The sequence below is a fragment of the Danio aesculapii genome, chromosome 14 (assembly GCF_903798145.1).
Source record: "Danio aesculapii chromosome 14, fDanAes4.1, whole genome shotgun sequence".
Lineage (NCBI taxonomy): Eukaryota > Metazoa > Chordata > Actinopteri > Cypriniformes > Danionidae > Danio > Danio aesculapii.
Window position 1 is genome coordinate 4,218,439 of NC_079448.1, and position 21,253 is coordinate 4,239,691.

Consider the following 21,253-nt stretch of genomic DNA (forward strand, 5'->3'; position numbering starts at 1 on the left):
GATAGATAGATAGATAGATAGATAGATAGATAGATAGATAGATAGATAGATAGATAGATAGATAGATAGATAGATAGATAGATAGATAGATAGATAGATAGATAGATAGATAGATAGATAGATAGATAATTCTAAATAGATAGATAGATAGATAGAATAGATAGATAGATAGATAGATAGATAGATAGATAGATAGATAGATAGATAGATAGATAGATAGATAGATAGATAGATAGATAGATAGATAGATAGATAGATAGATAGATAGATAGATAGATAGATAGATATAGATAGATAGATAGATAGATAGATAGATAGATAGATAGATAGATAGATAGATAGATAGATAGATAGATAGATAGATAGATAGATAGATAGATAGATAGATAGATAGATAGATAGATAGATAGATAGATAGATAGATAGATAGATAGATAGATAATTTCCTAGATATAATAGATAGACAGATAATTTCCTAGATAGATAGATAGATAGATAGATAGATAGATAGATAGATAGATAGATAGATAGATAGATAGATAGATAGATAGATAGATAGATAGATAGATAGATAGATAGATAGATAGATAGATAGATAGATAGATAGATAGATAGATAGATAGATAATTTCCTAGATATAATAGATAGACAGATAATTTCCTAGATAGATAGATAGATAGATAGATAGATAGATAGATGATAGATAGATAGATAGATAGATAGATAGATAGATAGATAGATAGATAGATAGATAGATAGATAGATAGATAGATAGATAGAATAGATAGATAGATAGATAGATAGATAGATAGATAGATAGATAGATAGATAGATAGATAGATAGATAGATAGATAGATAGATAGATAGATAGATAGATAGATAGATAGATAGATAGATAGATAGATAGATAGATAGATCGATAGATAGATAGATAGATAGATAGATAGATAGACGGATGGTCAGATAGATAGATAGATAGATAGATAGATAGATAGATAGATAGATAGATAGATAGATAGATAGATAGATAGATAGATAGATAGATAGATAGATAGATAGATAGATAGATAGATAGATAGATAGATAGATAGATAGATAGATAGATAGATAGATAGATAGATAGATAGATAGATAGATAGATAGATAGATAGATAATATCCTAGATATAATAGATAATTTCCTAGATAGATAGATAGATAGATAGATAGATAGATAGATAGATAGATAGATAGATAGATAGATAGATAGATAGATAGATAGATAGATAGATAGATAGATAGATAGATAGATAGATAGATAGATAGATAATATCCTACATTATTAGTTTCCGATGTGTTTATTCAAGGTAAATAAAGGTGTAGATTATGAGGTGTGTTGTTAATTGCAGAGCTCCTCTATTTAAAAAAAAAAAAAAAAAAAAAAAAACCTGCAAGTTCTGAAAGAGATCAAGCCTCAGCCTGCTCAGCCAAAAGTAACGCATCACATTACTTACCATATAAAGTAACTAAGTAATGCAACTAGTTACTTTTTAGGAGAGTAACTCTCCTAACTAACATTGTAATGCATTACTTTCAAAAGTAACTTTTCCCAACACTGGATAAACGCATGCTAATAGCAATCAAATATTTGTTGTTTGTACTATAATTATTAATGATAGACATCTGTATTTTTGATAGTTTGGTCAATGAACTTTAACCCATTGCAAAATATGATTTGTGCATATGAAGTTGTGAATAAAACTGCATAAATTTGACCATATTTTAGTACACCCATTTAAATATGTTACTTATTTCTTTCTAACTGTTTAAAGAAATGCTTTTTATATGAGATTTTTTGGGTTTGTTTCTAGTCCAAATATCTAACAATTCTAAAATCAAGAAGCATTTTCTAGACCAGCAAAAAATATTGTCTTGTTTTCAGAAATAAGTCAAAATTAAGTCAGTTTCTCCTTAAAATATACAAAATAATCTGCCAATGAGCTAAGTAAAATCATTTCTTTGTTAAAAAGAAACACAATTATTTTGCTATTATTTTATTTTCGTTATTTTATTATAAAAATTTTTTAACCCTGTTTGTATTTAATTGTTGCTAGCTATGCTTGCTGGCCTTGTACTGTAATAAATAAACAATCACAAAAAAAGAAAAACACAATTATTTTGCTATTATTTTATTGTTATTTGAATGTTTTTATTTTTAACCCGGCCTGTATATAGTTGTTGCTAGCTATGTATGCTGGCCTTGCTCTGTAATAAATAAACAATCACAAAAAAACTCCAAGAAAAAACACGATTATTTAGCTTACCCCATTGGCTGAATATTTGCAACCTAGGCTCATTCTGAAAACGCAGCTCTATATACATTTCTGGAGATTGCGAATTATATAGCCAGAAGTACGTATGGCTGCATTTCATCTGCGTTCATGGCTGCGTTCCTTTTCACGCTTACCAGCTGACCGCTTACCTCCATGTGTACGGCTTTTCCACTGTTACCAGTTTGTCCAGTGGCTCGCCACATACGTCAGTGAACTTAACACACAGAGAGGAGATGACTACGACGACGGGGTTCGAGTCTGGCGAAGAACAGTTACAGAAAGCAGGTAAAACAAAAACAGAAGCCAAAAAATAAAATAAACAAGTAAATAGCAGGGTGAGAATGTGGTAAAATCTGATAACGTGGTAAAAATCAGGCTAGGGCTTTTCGATTGGATTTAGGGAAATGGGTCAATCTGTGCTTTTGAAAACACTGTAGGTTGGGTTAATAGGAGGAGGAGGGTGGGTCAGTTGATCGGTCAGTTAGTCAGTCAGTCATTCAGTCAGTCGACAGCAGCCTCTACTGGATTTACACGAGAAGAGCAGGCGTGAATGGCACTTGCAAGAGAAATCTGAGATCTCAAAAAGCGTACACAGCGGCCTCTGGTGGATTCGCGAGAACAAAAACTGCAAAAAGACGTACTTTCAGGTATGTATTTGGCGCTCTCCAGAAATATATATAGGGTTACGTAATTAGAATGAGCCTGGGTTGAAAAAAAAGAAAACAGGATTATTTTGCTTACCCCATTGGCAGAATATTTAGCTTGCTTTGTTGTTTGCTTGTTGTTCTGAAAACTAGACCGTATTTTTTCCTGTCTAGAAAATGCTTCCTGATTTAAGAGTTTTCAGATATTTAGACAAGAAACCAGACACTAAAATCAAAGTAAGAAAAGGCTTTTTTGCAGTGTGTGTATGTGTGTGTGATATGTGTGTGAACTGTTGTGTGAAGTTAATAAAAGCAAAGTGTTTCTCATTTAATAGAAGATCCTTAAACAACATCTGTGAAAGCTTTCTTATATTTGAACATCACACGAAGAGAAAATAAAGATAAAAGTTTTGCATAGAACAGCGGCAGACAGAGAAACAGAGGTAGAGACAGTCAGAGAGACAGACTTGCATACTAAGTGTTGCTGCCGGACAGCCAGTGGGTTCATGCTGAAGGTCACGCTTCTCTGCATGTTTCCTCTGAGAGTCACAGCACATCTGTCCTCTCTGTCTTATATGGAAATCATCTATCATGTCATACTTTGATTGGTCCCCGTGGGCCACATGACAGGAAACGCAGATTGGCCCCGGGTGCCTTATAGGATATAACAGTGGAGTGTTTGCAGTCATGTCTCATCACCAGCGGTTGCTTTTTGCAGCCACGTCCTCGTCCATGATTCGTGGAAGACGACCGCTGGCTCCGCCCTCCAGGTATCCAGACTTCACAACAAACGCTTCTGGAATTTTCCTCTTCTTACTTAAATCTGATATGAGGAAAGAGTTTCAAATGAAAAAAGGCTTCAAGCGTTTAGATTCATACACCATATGTCGGAATATATTCATGCATGATTTGTTCAGCGAATAAAAGTGACCTGCGATGGCGAGAAGCATCTTCCGGCGAGCTCCAAACGTGCTCACACCCACTTCCTTCAAATCCTCATCCGAGAGCGTGAGGAACGTCTGATAATCGATCTGACAGATGGGAGAACATGATTAATGTGTCTTTTAGGTGAGAAATAGATTGCTTCATCCAAAATATATGATGCGAAACGAACAGCAGTGTTAGTTTTGAATTAATAGAGACCAATACTTTTAAATGAATGCATCTTTGTTGATTTTAAAGGAGTTATGAATATATAAGTTGACATATAAAAGGTCACTGTGCTAGTCACCATATGTTTCACATTCATGAGCTATTCAAAATAACTTATGCTACTTAATGTTGCAAACTATTTTTACAAAAACTCAGGAAAAACCCATTGAGATTGTTTAATTGATAGTATAAATTTCCCAGATATAATTAACAACAGGTAATCATCTGTCGCCATTAAATATTAAGAGACTGTAAGTGTTCTATCAGTTATACAGGTGTGTTTTGTTTGTTCTGTTGGTAACAACCAAAGAAATCCATATATGAAAAGAAAGATCTATTTAGTTTATAGATTAAGTTATGTGTAATAAAATGAAATGACACAGGGAAAAAGTATTGAACACATGAAGAAAGGGAGGTGTAGAAATGCAGTGAAAGCCCAGACAGCAGCTGAAATCTCTCAGTAGTTCTTCAGCAACCCTCTGCCCTTCCTCAGTGTAAATGAATATCAGCTGATCAGTCCAACATCTACATTAGCAGGAGAATGAAGATGAAACCAGGGTGGCCATTTCAGCAAGACAATGATCCAAAACACAGCCAAGGAAAATTTAAAATGCTTTCAGAATAAGACTTTATTTAAATCACTTTATTATAAATAAAAATTATTATTAAGAAAATTCCTACACTTACATTTGACTTGTTTTTATGTATTTGCAAGTAAATTAATATTGATTTAAGAATTTTTAGATATTTTACTTTAAAACAAAACAGAAATATTGAGTAACAAACTCATTCATTGCACATATTGTTTTGTTTAAAAGAAAGAAACACAGTTCTGCATTAAGAAATCAAGGTTTCTCGCTAGCAGCTAAGTTTTAAAGATCTTCTATACAGAAGACACTCCTATACAGCTTAAAGTGACATTTAAAGGCTTAACTAGGTTAATTAGGTTAACTAGGCAGGTTAGGGTAATTAGGCAAGTTATTGTATAATGATGGTTTGTGATGTAGACTATAGAAAACAAAATATAGCTTAAAGGGGCTAATTATTTTTACCTTAAAATGGCTTTTAAAAAATTAAAAACTGCTTTTATTCTAGCCGAAATAAAACAAATAAGACTTTCTCCAGAAGAAAAAATATTATCAGACATACTGTGAAAATTTCCTTGCACTGTTAAACATCATTTGGGAAATATTAAAAAAAAAAAAAAAAAAATCAAAGGGGGGCTAATAATTCTGACTTTAACTGTATATATAAATTAATTTTCAATGTAGTATTGATTTTTTTTTTACTTACAACTTCAGAACAACCGAATCAAGTGTTTTCAATAAGATGAAGGGAACCTTTTTTTAAAATAAAGCTAAATTAATTAGGGTTGTATAAAAGTAACTACATCACGGTGGCTCAGTGGTTAGCTCTGTCGCCTCAGCCAGAAGGTCACTGGTTCGAGTCCCAGCTGGGTCAGTTGGCATTACTGTGAGGAGTTTGCATGTTCTCTCCGTGTTGCCGTGAGTTTCCTCCGGGTGCTCCGGTTTTCCCCACAGTCCAAACACATGGGCTATAGGGGAATTGAATAAATTAAATTGGCTGTAGTGTATGAGTGTGTGTGTGGATGAGTGTGTATGGGTGTTTCCCAGTACTGGATTGCTGGAAGCGCATCCACTGCGCAAAACATATGCCAGATATTCCACTGTGGCGACCCCTGATAAATAAGGGACTAAGCCAAAGGAAAATGAATGAATGAACTACACTAATATTAGATTTTTTTATTTTGCAAGTAAACAAAGTGGACAGATTTCCAGTCCTTTTAAAATCACTGTTCTCACTGTAATCACTATCACTGTACTCTACCAGAGTGAGTATAAGTGCTCGCAAAATCACTCTGGATGCAGCACACTACCTGTACGAACTGTTACCGTCTGGTCGGCGCTTCAGAGCATCAAGCACAAAAACAGCCAGACACAGGAAAAGTTTCTTTCCTCAGTCCATCTACCTCATGAACAATTAAATATTCCTCTACTGTGCAATAAACATGCAACACTTTCTCATACGCACTTGTACACAGCACCTTATATCAATATACAATGCAATACTTTCTCCATATGCATTTGTACACAGCACCTTATAACCTGTATATTTATAACAAATCTGTACATACAACTCAACATCCAGATTTTTTGACTAACTGCCTCTCTGTTTAATGTTTATCGTCTTTTTTTCATATTTATTTTGGGTTGTCACTTGTCACTTTATGTACACTGGAAGCTTCTGAAGCCAAAACAAATTCCTTGTGTGTGTGAAGCACACTTGGCAATAAAAATGATTCTCATTCTATTATTTTCATTTATTTGCAAGTAAACTTATGGTGATTTAAAGAGCCCATATTATGGGTTTTTGAAAATGCCCTTCCATGTAGTGTGTAACACAGCTCTAAGTGAAGTGAAATATCCAGCTAAGGCTTAAATCTGTAAGTGTACAGTGTTTAAAACTATTGATTCATCTATAAAAGAGTCGACTCATAGTGCTTCAAACGAGTCGTCTTGATAACGAGTCATTAGGTGTTTCGTGATGACGCGGCTACGAAACAAGCCCAGTAGTTGCGCGCCCAAACCCGGGAGATTTGAAACCTGCGGCCCCGCCCACTAACACAGAAAAAACACTAGACACACACACACACAGAGACGCCGCTGGTCGAATGAAGTCACGCTGTGCTCAGATGGATATTATTGACAGTCTCTACCCAAAGATGAAACTGTGAAGAGTCTGTGGTTGAGGTTCATTTTTTGCAAAAATACCTCAGCATTAAAGCCTAGTTTTGTGCAGTGCTTCTGGAAACTACATGCTTACAAAGAAGACTTCATCGGCCGTTTGTTAAAGGAAGGACCAAAAAAGACTATAAGGGACTATGTCAGAACATGGATCAGTGTATCATCAGTTTCAGGATCGGTTTCTTCCTCCATTTCACTAGTGTAAGTAAGTGCGATTAAAATTGTTGCCTCCTTTACTCTAGCTTGCAAATTATGTATTTAATTGTGTTTTGTTTCTTGTTAACCTGATACAGTACACGCGGTTACTCTTTATATTCTCATATCGCGTTTAAAGCCACGTTAAAAACGCGACGCGTGCCACTTTGTTTACGGATTTAACGTTAAATGCGTTCGTGAGCTCGCGTTACACTGCCGTCTGTCATTGCTATGGCCATCGTAAGCGTAAGCTAGGAGACAGGAGACTCGTGTCGATCGCCCTAGTTCTTCTGAGGAGGAGCGTAGTGTGTGTGTGTGTGTGTGTGCGTGTGTGTGTGTGTGAGAGAAAAAGAGCAGGTAGAGTGTGTGACGGCTAGGGGCTAGGAGGCAAGAGACTCGTGTCGATCTCCCTAGTTCTTCTGAGGAGCGTAATGTGTGTGTGTGTGTGTGTGTGTGTGTGTGTGTGTGTGTGTGTGTGTGTGTGTGTGCGTGTGTGTGTGTGTGTGTGTGTGTGTGTGTGTGAGAAAAAGAGCAGGTAGAGTGTGTGACGGCTAGGAGACTCGTGTCGATCTCCCCAGTTCTTCTGAGGAGGGTTTTGTGTGTGTGTGTGTGTGTGTGTGTGTGTGTGTGTGTGTGTGTGTGTGTGTGTGTGTGTGTGTGAAAAGTTTTACACTATGAAGCGTGTGTACACTGTGACTACTTCTATATTGTTGATTATCAGCTGGGCATTTCACTCTGTCTCGCGCTGAAGCCTGTCACTGTCGACCAATAGCAGCAGGCTGTCATCGGTCCAATCAGCGCAGATTAGCTTCGCGCTGAGGAGGGGTTTGGGAACAAATGAATCGCTGAACGATTCATATGGGAGTCGCTGGGATAATTAGGTAAAAATAAATGCAGATTATAAGACCATCAAAGTGTTTTTTGACCTTGCATGCATATTAGACTGTTGTTGGAGACCCTTACAACCTAAATATGACCCTATTTCATCTATAATAAGGGCTCTTTAAGAATGTTTAGATATTTAACTTAAAAACTGCAATACTGAGTAAGAAACTCTTTTAGTGCACTTCAAACACCAACTGTTTGTTTAAAATGAAGAGACAGTTCGGCACAAAGAAATCTAGGTTTCTCGCAAGCAGCTAACTTTCAAAGATCTGATGCCAACTCTGACAAATCCAGTTGACTAGTTCAATCTCAAACTTTTAAGCCGTGCCTTTGTTGCCAGGGAGACTAAAATACTTCAGTTCCCCCTGATTCCTAAAGGTGCTCAGAAGCGGTTGGATCCTGCCAGGTTTGTGTGTATTCAGACAATAGCGCCGTGTGTGTGGGTGTTTATGCGTAGGTGTGCCGTCTGGGACGAGTGTGTGTGTGTGTGTGTGTGTGTGGGCAGTGTATTTACCTCCTGTTGTTGGAAAATATCGATGTATTTCTCCAGCCCCAGCTGTGCCAGTAACTCAATAAGATCGTCAGCGTGGGCGGGACTGGGAGACCTGCCAATCAAATGTCTGGATACTGTAGCCCCACCCTCGGTCAGAAAGACATCCGCTGCAAAAGGTTAAAGGTCACAAATTAGATGCTCATAACGCAGGTGTGACGGTTTAATTTCCCAGCAGGATCCGGATCACCTCCACAGGCGTAAGTGATTGTTTCACCTTGAAATGAAGCTGCTGGCTGAATTAAATTGCGTAATGAGCAGCTAAACTAATTTAATTGTTACTGTTAATTAAACAAGATATGCCAGGGCCTGTGTAATTAGGGAGCAGAACGGTGAGTTGAGCAGCACACGTACATGTTCGGGACGCTGACAAACTGTAGGAGGAGGATGAAGGAGGAGGAGATGAAGATGCAGATCCACGTCTTTCTCTCCAGTTCTCAGAGTCGCTTCCGGTCCAGCCGTGTTCCTTCCCACTCCACGACTACAAGACAAATATTAAAGTTAAGATTGTCCTTTTCTCTCATATTCATGACGTACATCGAATTGAAACAGTCCTGAAATGAGAAGAAATGTAGGGCGGTGCATGATTTCTTTCTCATTTTGTTTTAAAATGTAATAATTATTCACAATATTACTGTCTTAAAGTGTTATAGTAATACACTCACTGGCCACTTTATTAGGTACACCTGTCCAACTGCTGGTTAACACAAATTTCTAATCAGCCAATCACATGGCAGCAACTGGTCAAGATGATCTGCTCCAGTTCAAAGCGAGCATCAGAATGGGGAAGAAAGGTGATTTAAGTAACTTTGAACGAGGCATGGTTGTTAGTGCCAAAGGGGCTGGTCTGAGTATTTCAGAAACTGCTGATCTACTGAGATTTTCACGCACAACTATCTCTAGAGTTTACAGAGAATGGTCTGAAAAAGAGGAAATATGCAGTGAGCGGCAGTTCTGTGGGCGCAAATGCCTTGTTGATGCCAGAGGTCAGAGGAGAATGGCCAGACTGGTTCCAGCTGATTGAAAGGCAACAGTAACTCAAATAAGCACTCATTACAACTGAGGTCTTCAGAAGAGCATTTCTGAAACACACAACACATCCACACTTGAGGCAGATGGGCTACAGCAGCAGAAGACCACACCGGGTACCACTCCTGTCAGCGAAGAACAGGAAACTGAGGCTACAATTCACACAGGCTCACCAAAACTGGGCAATAGAAGACTGGAGAAATGTTGCCTGGTCTGATGAGTCACGTTTCTGCTGCCACATTTGAATGGTCGGGTCAGATTTGGCATCAACAACATGAAAGCATGGATCCGTCCTGACTTGTATCAATGTTTCAGGCTGCTGATGGTGGTGTAAAGGTGTGGGGGATATTTTCTTGGCACACTTTGGGCCCATTAGTACCAATTGATTGTTGTGTCAACGCCATAGTCTACCTGATTGTTGTTGCAGATCATGTCCATCCCTTTATGACCACAGTATACCATATTCTGATGGCTACTTCCAGCAGGATAACACGCCATGTCATAAAGCACAAATCATTTCAGACTGTTTTTTTTTAACATGATAAGGAGTTCACTGTACTCAAATGGCCTCCCCAGTCACCAAATCTCAATGCAATAGAGCGCCTTTGGGATGTGGTAAAACGGGAGATTCACATCATGGATGTGCAGCCGACAAATCTGCAGCAACTGCGTGATGCTATCATGTCAATATGAAGCAAAATCTCTGAGGAATATTTCCAGTAACTTGTTGAACCTTTGCTAAATCTATTAGTTTATGATCGTTGAATCTATGATTAAGGCAGTTCTGAAGGCAAAAGGGAGTCCAACCCGGTACTAGTAAGGTGTACCTAATAAAGTGGCCGGAGAGTGTATAACACATTTACTTAAATTAAAAAAGTAGCCTTTTTATCAAATAAATGCATTCTTGGTGAACATAGGAGACTTATTTCAAAATACAGAAAGCAGCAGCATGAACATTCAGCAAAACGTCTGCTTTTGTACTCTACAGAAAAAAAGAGAAATCCTGAAGGTTTGAATGATGAGAAAAGTTTCATTTTTGACTAAAACCACCTCTGAAGAACGGATGAAGCAAAGTGCGAGAAACACAAACAGATTTCAATAACTTTTCAATTTGAATCCTTCACGGGGCTTTCGCTTATTCTCAGAAATAATGCGATTGGAACAGCAGTAACAATCAAAAACAGATTCAATCAGTGCTGCAGAGCGGCGCTAAACTGCTTCCATTGAGCTCTTTAATTGAGAGAGTCTCATTATCCCAGCGGAGAGGAAATGAGGGAGGAAGTGAAGGAAACGGTGATGTGCGGCTCACTGTGTGCTCAAACACTTCTGTGATTGGAGCTCAGAGTCTTTTCTCTATGATTACACCGCTCTGAATGACAGGCCCACTGTATTCAACACATCACAAAAAGCCTTGCACTCTCGTTTCCAAACACAGGTGGGGGATTGTGTGTCAGTCAGAAAACACACATCTGGGTTTAATATGTTTGCAATCAGCACATTAGCATACGCTCAGGTGAATGCTACCTGATGAATTTATTGAAATGCTGCAATGACAACACTAAAATGACTGTTCAACAGTTTGGAGTTGGTGAGAAGAAAAAGACATACAGTTAAAGTCTAAATTAAGATTTTATTTTATTTTTTCAAATATTTCCCAAATGATGTTTAACAGATTCAGGAATTTTTCACAGTATTTCCTATAATATTTTTTCTTCTGGAGAAAGTCTGATTTGTTTTGTTTTGGCTAGAATAATAGCATTTTTTAATTTTTTAAAACCATTTTAAGGTCAATATTATTAAAAATTATTATTTCAATATTATTGAAATTTTAATATCATTACTACCCTTCAGAATTTATTCTGATTTGATGATCTGATGTGCAAAAAACATTTACTATTAACACTAGAACTACCAGAATTCTTCAACTACTAATTACCATAGTGATCATTCTGACCATTCTCATAAAAGATGCCATAATGTCACGTCATATTCAAGTTAAAAGTTTCTGTGGAGATACAGTGGGGGAAATAAGTATTGAACGCATCACTATTTTTTCTAAGAAAACATATTTCTAAAAGTGCTGTTGATTTGAAACTTTCCTTGGACGTTGGTAACAACCAAAGAAATCCATATATGCAAAGAAAACAAATCTAATTTGTTTATAAATGAAGTTGTGTGTTATAAAATGAAATTAAATGCAGTGAAACAGTATTGAACACACGAAGAAAGGGAGGTGTAGAAATGCAGTGAAAGCCCAGACAGCAGCTGAAATCTCTCAGTAGTTCTTCAGCAACCCTCTGCCCTTCCTCAGTGTAAATGAATAGGGTATATGACGAGCTAGTGTTGTTCCCATACTTATATACTTCCGGTGACCGGTTATTGTGAGTCTTTTTCCATTTCATATGGTTCCTTTTACAGCATCGATGTTGTAATGTAATTAAAATACAATCAGTTAAACAGACTTTGGCATTCATTTAGTTGCTCAAGCGTAAAACGAGACAAAAAGCTGTTTACTCGCATGCTGTCAGAATCGGCAGGCTAGCGCAGAAGCTCCATTGAATATACTGGGGTAAAACAAATGCTCATATTATAAAGACATGGCAGGGAAAACTTTTATTTAATGCAGTTCTTCTTGTACAATCTCAGACCCACTTTATATCAGATATCACTCAGCCAATAGAGATCACTTATTTTTAAAGAAAACAGACCTTAAACGCGCCGATTTTGCAATTGCAAACAGTTCACCGGAAGCACTTAACCCAGGTTACTGGCAAATTAAAAGTCCTAATAGCATGCTTCAGCATTTACCCTATATCAGCTGCTTCAGTCCAACATCTATATTAGCAGGAGGATGAAGATTAAACCAGGGTGGATATTTCAGCAAGACAATGATTCAAAACAAAGCCAAGGAAACTCTCAAATGCTTTCAGAGAAAGAAAAGCAAGCTGTAGAATGGCCCAGCCAATCACCTGACTCGAATCCAATATAAAATACAATTAAAGATCAGATTTGATAGACGAGACCCACAGAACCATCAACAAGTCTGTGAAAAACTCACATCTGAGCAATTCATGTGACTTCATTCTCCATATGAGAGGCATCTTTAAACTGCCTGTACTAGAAAAGTCTTTTATATAAAGTATTAAATACATTTCAGTAGTTTAGCACTTTCTCCATGTGTTGTTTCATTATTATTACACAGAACTCATTTTTCAGATTTGTTTTTGTTTTACATTAATGTTTGTATTGTTTGGGTTTCTACCTAAATCTGGTTCAATTCCATTTCAACAGCTCCTTTATAAATATTATAGCAAAAGAAATATGATGTGTTTATTACTGATTTTACCTGATGTATTAAAATTAAGCCTATTTATCATATTTAATTGAGTCATCACCCTTAAAACACAATCTTTTTGGTAATTCAGCCTATAAATGTATAGTTAGGCTACTAGACCATCCACGAATGTCCATTCCTCACTTTCATTTTCACTTTCACAAGCAGGAGACAGCTTTATTCGCAGCACTGAATATGCTGTTTTGAAAGACAGTAAAGTGTTTTTGTCAACAAAAAGTTGTGTTTTTGTCAGCAGGAAGTTGCTAGGCAACAGTGGCATGCATGAGGAAAAGTAGCAGACAGTGAAATGCATGCGGTCATTTTGACTGCAGTGATAATTAAAGACAGAAATACTTATAGCTCAATTGTGTTTTATAATATTTATAAAATAACAATGTTAGAAAGAAATATACACATAATTAGGAAAATTATTACACATATTATAGATATGTGTTTTATAAAAATATATTAAATTGCAAAAATGAAAATAAACTGTGTTAATGTTGAAAACAGTTGTGCTGCTTCTATTTTTAGAAAGCTGCTTTACAAGATACACATTTTATTCATCAAAGATGCAATGCATTGATTTGATCAAAAGTGCATTTATAAACATTATGTGTTCTGGGCAAAAATTAATCACGATTAATCACATATAAAATAAAAAGTTTGTTTTGACATCATTTAAGTGTGTGTACTGTGTATATTATTATGTACACATTAATACATGCATGCATATATCTGAGAAAATATTTATTTATGTATGTATGTATGTTTGTGTGTATATATATATATATATATATATATATATATATATATATATATATATATATATATATATATATATATATATATATATATATATATATATATATATGTATGTATGTATATATATATATATATATATATATATATATATATATATATATGTATGTATGTATATATATATATATATATATATATATATATATATATATATATATATATATATATATATATATATATATATAATTTGAAATATATATAAATCTAAAAAAAAAATATATATATATATATATATGATACAAATTATAAAATTGCTACAAAATTGTTTTGTAGTTTTGTTTCAATGTGTGTAGCATATACATAATAAATATTATGTATATTGACATAATTTACTTGTGTGTATTATGTCAAAACAAACTTTTTTTTTTATTTTATGTGATTAACCTCGATTGATTGAAAATTATCTAAAAAATTATCTAAAAAAATTTATTTAAAATAATTTTCCACAAAAATATTAAGCAGCACAAAACTCAATACTGACAACCATTAATAATAACCGAACACCTTTAATAATCATTGAGCAGCAAATCAGCATATGGAAAAGATTTCTGGAAGGTCATGTGACATTTCTTAAATCTTATTATAATCAATCTAGAAATGTAAAATATTTTCAACTATGCATACCACTGCTACTGCTACTACTAATAATAATAATAAAAAGAAGAAGATGAAGAACTCAAATAATATCCAGAGTGTATTTTTTTATGGAAATATATTTACTTTTCTTATAGACAAAATGTGTGTAGTGTTTGTTCCAGCTAAACTCATTTTCATGATGCTGCAGTGTTTGACGCTGAACTTTGATTTGACTGAGACTTTAGAAAGTCTCCAGATTAGCGGTGTTGGATGTGTGTGAGCACCTGCTGCTGCTGGCTGTGGTGGCTGTTGTTATTGTTGTTGTTGTTGTTGTTGTAGGGTCTGTAACAGCGGCGGCTCACGGCTCGCAGCTCTTTCACAGCATCAGTGGGCATCGATTTAGAGAAACCCAAACCACTCCAGGTGTCTGTAGGGGTTCGAACCTCTGTCACCACAGGCTTTTGCTGCATGGCTGAAACACACACATTTACACAGATTAAATCACACACACAGACCCGTCTGCATGCCTGGAACATATACTCAGAGCCGGCTCCAGATTTACACTGGCACACAACAGCAGCTCTAATTAAACTCTGTGAGTGTGTGTGTCTATGTGTGTGTGTGTGTGTGTATGTTTGAGTCCTCCTGCATTATTAAACACCTGCCACCTAATTAAACAACTTAATCAAGAGCAGTCAAGCAGAAGAATATGCTGCTACTTTCACTTCTCTTTCTCTCAGTGTGAAGGTAATACTTTAAATGGTTGTGTATTTTAAAGTCTATTAAAGTCTATTGGATTTCCCCAATATACTTTATGCTGTCAATATAATTTTAATAGCATCATATTTCGGCGTGTGTGATATTTATTATCAACAATATTGTAATTGTTGTGACTGAGCACACATTATACATTATACACTTTGCAATAAACAAACAGAAACCCATGTTCAGAGTGCAAAACTATTGACTGTTTGAAGTCTATTAGAATATTATTAGTGCATTCATTCATTTTTCTTCAGCTTAGTCTCTTATTTATCAGAGGTCGCTACAGCGGAATGAACCGCCAACTATTCCAGCATTTGTTTTATGCAGCGGATGCCCTTCCAGCCGCAACCCAGTACTGGGAAACACCCACACACTCATAGCAATTCATCTATAGTGCATGTATTTGGACTTTGGGGGAAACCAGAGCACATGGAGGAAACCCTCTACACAGAAATGCCAACTGGCCAAGATGTGACTCGAACCAGCGACCTTCTTGCTGTGAGGCGACAGTGCTAACCACTAAGCTGCCCCTATATTATTAGTTATTAAAGGCAAAAACAATCCCTGCATGGGTTTGTGCTTTTTATATTTATAAGATAAGATGTATTTCAGTAATACCACATCAGAAAATTGCTGTTTTGCTGAAAATCAGCATGAGAGCACGATCAAAACGAAACATCAATATCATATAAAAGTGCAACAAACAAGTTCATACTGAGTGAGCTCCATTTCAGACACAATACTGTCTGGGGTTTTTGGGGCCAATGAAAATAGTTTCAAACAAACTGAAGCAGAACATTAGAGCATAAGCAATAAGTACTTCTGAATTAATCAGGAGCAAATCAAATCAAATGAGTCACTTGCCTAATTAGCTTGGTAATGAATCATCCATTCATTCATTTTCTTTTCGGCTTAGTCCCTTTATTAATCCGGGGTCGCCACAGCAGAATGAACCGCCAACTTATCCAGCACATGTTTTACGCAGCGGATGCCCTTCCAGCTGCAACCCATCTCTGGGAAATGGTAATGAATCATTTAGGGTCATATTTATTTATTTTAATTTTTTATTAATTAATTAATTGATTGACTGATTGATTGATTGATTGATTGGTTGGTTGGTTGGTTGGTTGGTTGATTGATTGATTGATTGATTGATTGATCGAGACCGACCGACCGATCGATCGATCGATCGACCGACCGACCGACCGATCGATCGATCGATCGACCGACCGACCGATCGATCGATCGACCGACCGACCGACCGATCGATCAATCAATCAATCAATCAATCAATCAATCAATCAATCAATCAATCAATCAATCAATCAATCAATCAATCAATCAATCAATCAATCAATCAATCAATCTATTTATTTATTTATTTATTTATTTATTTATTTATTTATTTACTTACTTACTTACTTATTTACTTATTTACTTATTTATGACAAATCTAAACCTGCCAAAGGACCAACATAAAAACACATTCATTCATTCATTTTCTTGTCGGCTTAGTCCCTTTAATAATCTGGGGTCGCCACAGCGGAATGAACCGCCAACTTATCCAGCATTTGTTTTACGCAGCGGATGCCCTTCCAGCCTCAATCCATCTCTGAGAAAAAAAACACATGCAGCTAAATATTATTTAATATTATCTGAATTTAAAAAGGCGGTGGCTCAGTGGTTAGCACTGTTGCCTCACAGCATAAAAGTCACTGGTTCTAGTCCCAGATTGGCCAATTAGTTGACAAATGACTTAAAACGAACAACAACTAGTCAACAACAACTATACAACTATAGTTGCATACAACTATACAACTAGTCTATAACTTTTAATAAATCTTAATAATTAAATCTTAATAAATAAAACAATCTAGAAGTAAGTCTGTAAGTGCACAGAATGTGATTCCAGAATAAAACCCATCATAAAATTTAGTAGGATAGCTTATTTTGACATTTTGTGTGGTGATATCAGAAGCATGCATGCTATATTCTAATTTAAGACTAAATAAATAACAACACATTTATTATTATTTATTTTCTGAAATGTCTCAGTACCATATGTAAACTCTGCATCTCCAACAATTTATATTTAGATCTAAATGTATTTTACAGAACGTAATTAAATTATTAATCCCACTCACAAGTGAAATGTATGTGTCTGAGGGTAAATACGTTTCTGGATTTGTATTTTTAATCACATGGACTTTCAAACTGTATACGTTGCATGTAAAGTGAGTCGATTTATGCATAAAAGTATAAATAGAAATAACATCATGATATTAAGCTGAAATGTTGTTGAACGCTCACGTTTTTTGCTTTTAACTATATGGAAAAAAACATAAACTATTCATAAATTATACAGTAATAATAAAAAAAAATAATGGCATAAAGATTAGATTTTAAATTTTAGACTTTAAATTTTCAACCTGTTACTAGCTCCTTATTTTGTAATTGTTAATGAAATTTACTTGCATTTATATTGCATAATATTTAAATGTTGCCTAATATTTGTAATTATTAGTAAATTTGTTAAATCATACGTCTTTAATTAAGCACAGTTCATGCAAAACTGTGATAGAATTAAACTAAAAATAGTCTTTGTTTATCAGTTAGCATGAGCTAATGAGAGAGTTGCAGAACAGATGAATGTAAACGTCACACCTCATGTCTCCATGTGTTTATATGACTGTGTGTGTGTGTGTGTGTGTGTGAGTGTTCATCTGTCTGCATATTCAGTGGGTGGAGTGGCTTCAGTCCATTATAAATCTGGCAGCGTGTTACCCTGAAATGGCTCCCCTCTATCACCCTCCCTGGCACTGCGTAACGCTTAAATGGCTCCCCTATATCACCTCTCTGGCACACTCAAGCTCTTTAATCCATTTTGAGCTTTATACAGCATGATGAATGCCAAATAGATGGAGCCGGCGGCGGGTCGTCACACAGAGCACGAGTCCATCCAGCCGCAGCCCAGAATAACAATCTCAACCTCCACTGGCACACAGAGACGACTGCTAATCCACACTTTTGATCGCACTACTAGAGACGCTCTGAATATGTCAATGGAGTCTTGCTCTAGAGTAAATATGAGAGCGTATGACTCTAAAATATTGTCAAAATTGGACAAAAACATATCCATCTCATAATGCTCAGTCACACTGCCATCTGCATCATGTACAGCTGTAGTCAGAATTAATAGCCCTCCTGTTAAATATTAGTTATTTTATATATTTTCCCCACACTTTCTGTTTATACACATTTCTAAACATAACAGTTTTAATAGCTCATTTCTAATAACTGATTTCTGTTCTCTTTGCCATGATGACAGCACATAATATATAACTTTTTTCTTTCAAGAGACTAGCATTCAGCTTAAAGTGACATTTAAAGACTTAACTAGGTTAATTAGGCAGGTTAGGGTAATTAGGCAAGTCATTGTATACCATTGGTTTGTTCTGTAGAAGACAACCGAATAAATATATAGCTTAAAGGGGCTAATAATATTGACATTAAAACGGTTTTAAAAAATTAAAAACTGCTTTTATTCTAGCCGAAATGAAACAAATAAGACTTTCTCCAGAAGAAAAAATATTACATGGAATACTGTGAAAATGTCCTTTTAAAAAAATCCTTTAAATATAACTTAAAAATAATTACTATTGCACAGGAGGGCTATTAATTTTGCCCTCAACTGTATATCAGCTACATCAGTTGAACTTCAATGAAACCAAGGTAATAGTAGCATGCCATAGTAATTTGAAATAAGATAAAATACTATAAATAAGTTAATACAAACTGTTATTATTATTATTATTATTATTATTATTATTATTATTATTATTATTATTATTAACAATCATAAGAAATCAAATATAAAATAAAAAATAATTAAATAAACTACTTCTAACTTTAAAGTTACTCTAAACTTTAATTTTAGGTGCTCAAAAAAGAAACAAAAGTAAAAGTTGTATCCTCTATAATGTATAAATTCTTAACATTACACATAAAACTATTTATCTATTTTTTTAAAAATACTAATAATATTTTAAACAGTATATTTTATTAATTATATAGTTTCAGATTCTTATTTGACTTAAATTATATATTTTTTTAATAATTAATGTCACAATGTCTAAAAACCTAACCGTAAAACAGAAAAAAACTTACATTTCATATATTACACACATACTGCATTTTTACCTTGTTTAGGTTATGAAGTAAATACATTAAGTAAAGACACGACGTAATTATTTTAAAATAGATATAATATAATATAATATGATATAATATAATATAATATAATATAATATAATATAATATAATATAATATAATATAATATAATATAATATAAGGTGACACAGTGGCTCAGTGGTTAGCACTGTGGCATCACAGCAAGAAGGTCCCTGGTTTGAATCCCGGGTGGTCCAGTTGGAATTTCTGTTTGGAGTTTGCATGTTCTCCCAGTGTTGCTATAAGTGAATTGGATAAACAAAATTGGCCATAGTGTATGAGTGTGTGTGTGAATGTGAGAGTGTATGGGTGTTTCCCAGTACTGGGTTGCAGCTGGAAGGGCATCGGCTGTGTAAAACATATGCTGGAATAGTTGCCGGTTCATTCCGCTGTGGCAACCCCTGATGAATAAGGGACTAAACCGAAAGAATAACATAATATAATTTTAAAAAATCCAAACCTTGATTGGCCAGAAGCTTCTTTCTTTCATACTCATGATCCTGTTAAAATAAACAGCAAAAAGTGAGACAAATTATTTTAGATGTCTAAAACTAAGGCAAAAAATATGAGAAGTTGATGTACCTCATTATTAATATCCATGGAGGGGAATATTCTCAGACTACAGCGCCTGTCTCTATTCAGATAAACGCTGTCCACATCCACCCTCACTGACCTGAAACACACACTTTTACTCAGTATCTTAAATCCATTAAACATCTCAGGTCTTCAGTGTTCTAGACTGTAAACCACAGCCTCTTCTGAAAGTACAGTTGAAGTCAGAATTATTAGCCATTATTAGCCCCCCTGTATATTTTTCTCCAATTTCTGTTTAACGGAGAGAAGATTTCGTCAACACATTTCTAAACATCATAGTTTTAATAACTCATTTCTAATAACTGATTTATTTTATCTTTGCCATGATGACAGTAAATAATATTAGACTAGATATTTTTCAAGACACTTCTATACAGCTTAAAGTGACATTTAAAGGCTTAACTAGGTTCATTAGGGTAATAGGCAAGTCATTGTATAACGATGGTTTGTTCTGTAGACAATCTGAATAAATATTGCTTAAGAGGGCTAATAATGTTGACCTTAAAATGGTTTTCAAAACAATTAAAAACTGCTTTTATTCTAGCCGAAATAAAACAAATAAGACTTTCTCCAGAAGAAAAAATATTGTAGGAAATACTGTGAAAAATTCCTTGCTCTGTTAAACATCATTTGGGAAATAATTATAAAAAAAAGATCCCAGGAGGGCTAATGATTTTGACTTCAACCAAAGAGCTTAGAATGACCAAGAGGCGACGCTCAATAGAACGTTCCATTGCAACAGCAGTGCCCAGCAACTGCCCCGTGATTCCGCCATTTTGGAGTGAAAGCGATCGGCCGTCCATTGGATCTTTTATTGCTGTCGCGATGGCAAGCAGCTGCTTTGTTTTTTATTTATTTATTTAAAAAGTGCATTAAAGCTGAGATACAACCTGAAAGACGACAATACAACACTTACTATCGCAATCATCAGCAATTTTAATTGTTTATTTTACAGACTTGCAATATGCTGTTGTTCTATTGGAATTTTCATTCCAAAATGGCCGCCGCGCCATCTGGTGGCTGTTTCCCAAATCGCACTAGAGTGTCGCCTCTATGCACTTTGCTTCAACTGTATGTCCAAATGCATGTCTCTGTCCAGGTTTTACCTCTCGGACGTGATTGGCTGGTTGAATTCCCTCAAGGTCTCTGATTGGCTACCTCTCCTTGATGAGGGTGTTGCCTTGACGATGACCTCTCTGACCTCGTTCACCTCTGAATGTGACGTGCCGCAGGTCTCGGACTCTGCCTGTGTCTGCTGATCCTCATTCTCCAGAATCTAAAACAAAATAATAGAGGTTTTTGATTTTATCCAAAAATATGTTTACAGTCTCTTAGGGATGCGTAGGGCGGCACGGTGGCTCAGTGGTTAGCACTGTCGCCTCACAGCAAGAAGGTTGCT

General features: G+C 35.4%; 1 protein-coding gene across 1 annotated transcript in view; it reads right to left on the minus strand.

Moving 5' to 3' along the window:
- Positions 1–3,315: 3,315 nt before the first annotated feature.
- The window catches only part of bicc2 (bicaudal C homolog 2), a 40,325-nt gene continuing 22,387 nt past the window's right edge, over positions 3,316–21,253 (minus strand). Inside the window, exons 12-19 of the mRNA XM_056472200.1 lie at positions 20,961–21,130; positions 19,843–19,933; positions 19,721–19,760; positions 14,549–14,736; positions 8,858–8,984; positions 8,468–8,613; positions 3,888–3,987; positions 3,316–3,779 (exon numbers count right to left, since the gene is read on the minus strand). Coding sequence (XP_056328175.1) covers positions 3,652–3,779; positions 3,888–3,987; positions 8,468–8,613; positions 8,858–8,984; positions 14,549–14,736; positions 19,721–19,760; positions 19,843–19,933; positions 20,961–21,130 — 990 coding nt within the window. The 3' untranslated portion in view covers positions 3,316–3,651. The remainder of the gene's footprint in view (positions 3,780–3,887; positions 3,988–8,467; positions 8,614–8,857; positions 8,985–14,548; positions 14,737–19,720; positions 19,761–19,842; positions 19,934–20,960; positions 21,131–21,253) is intronic.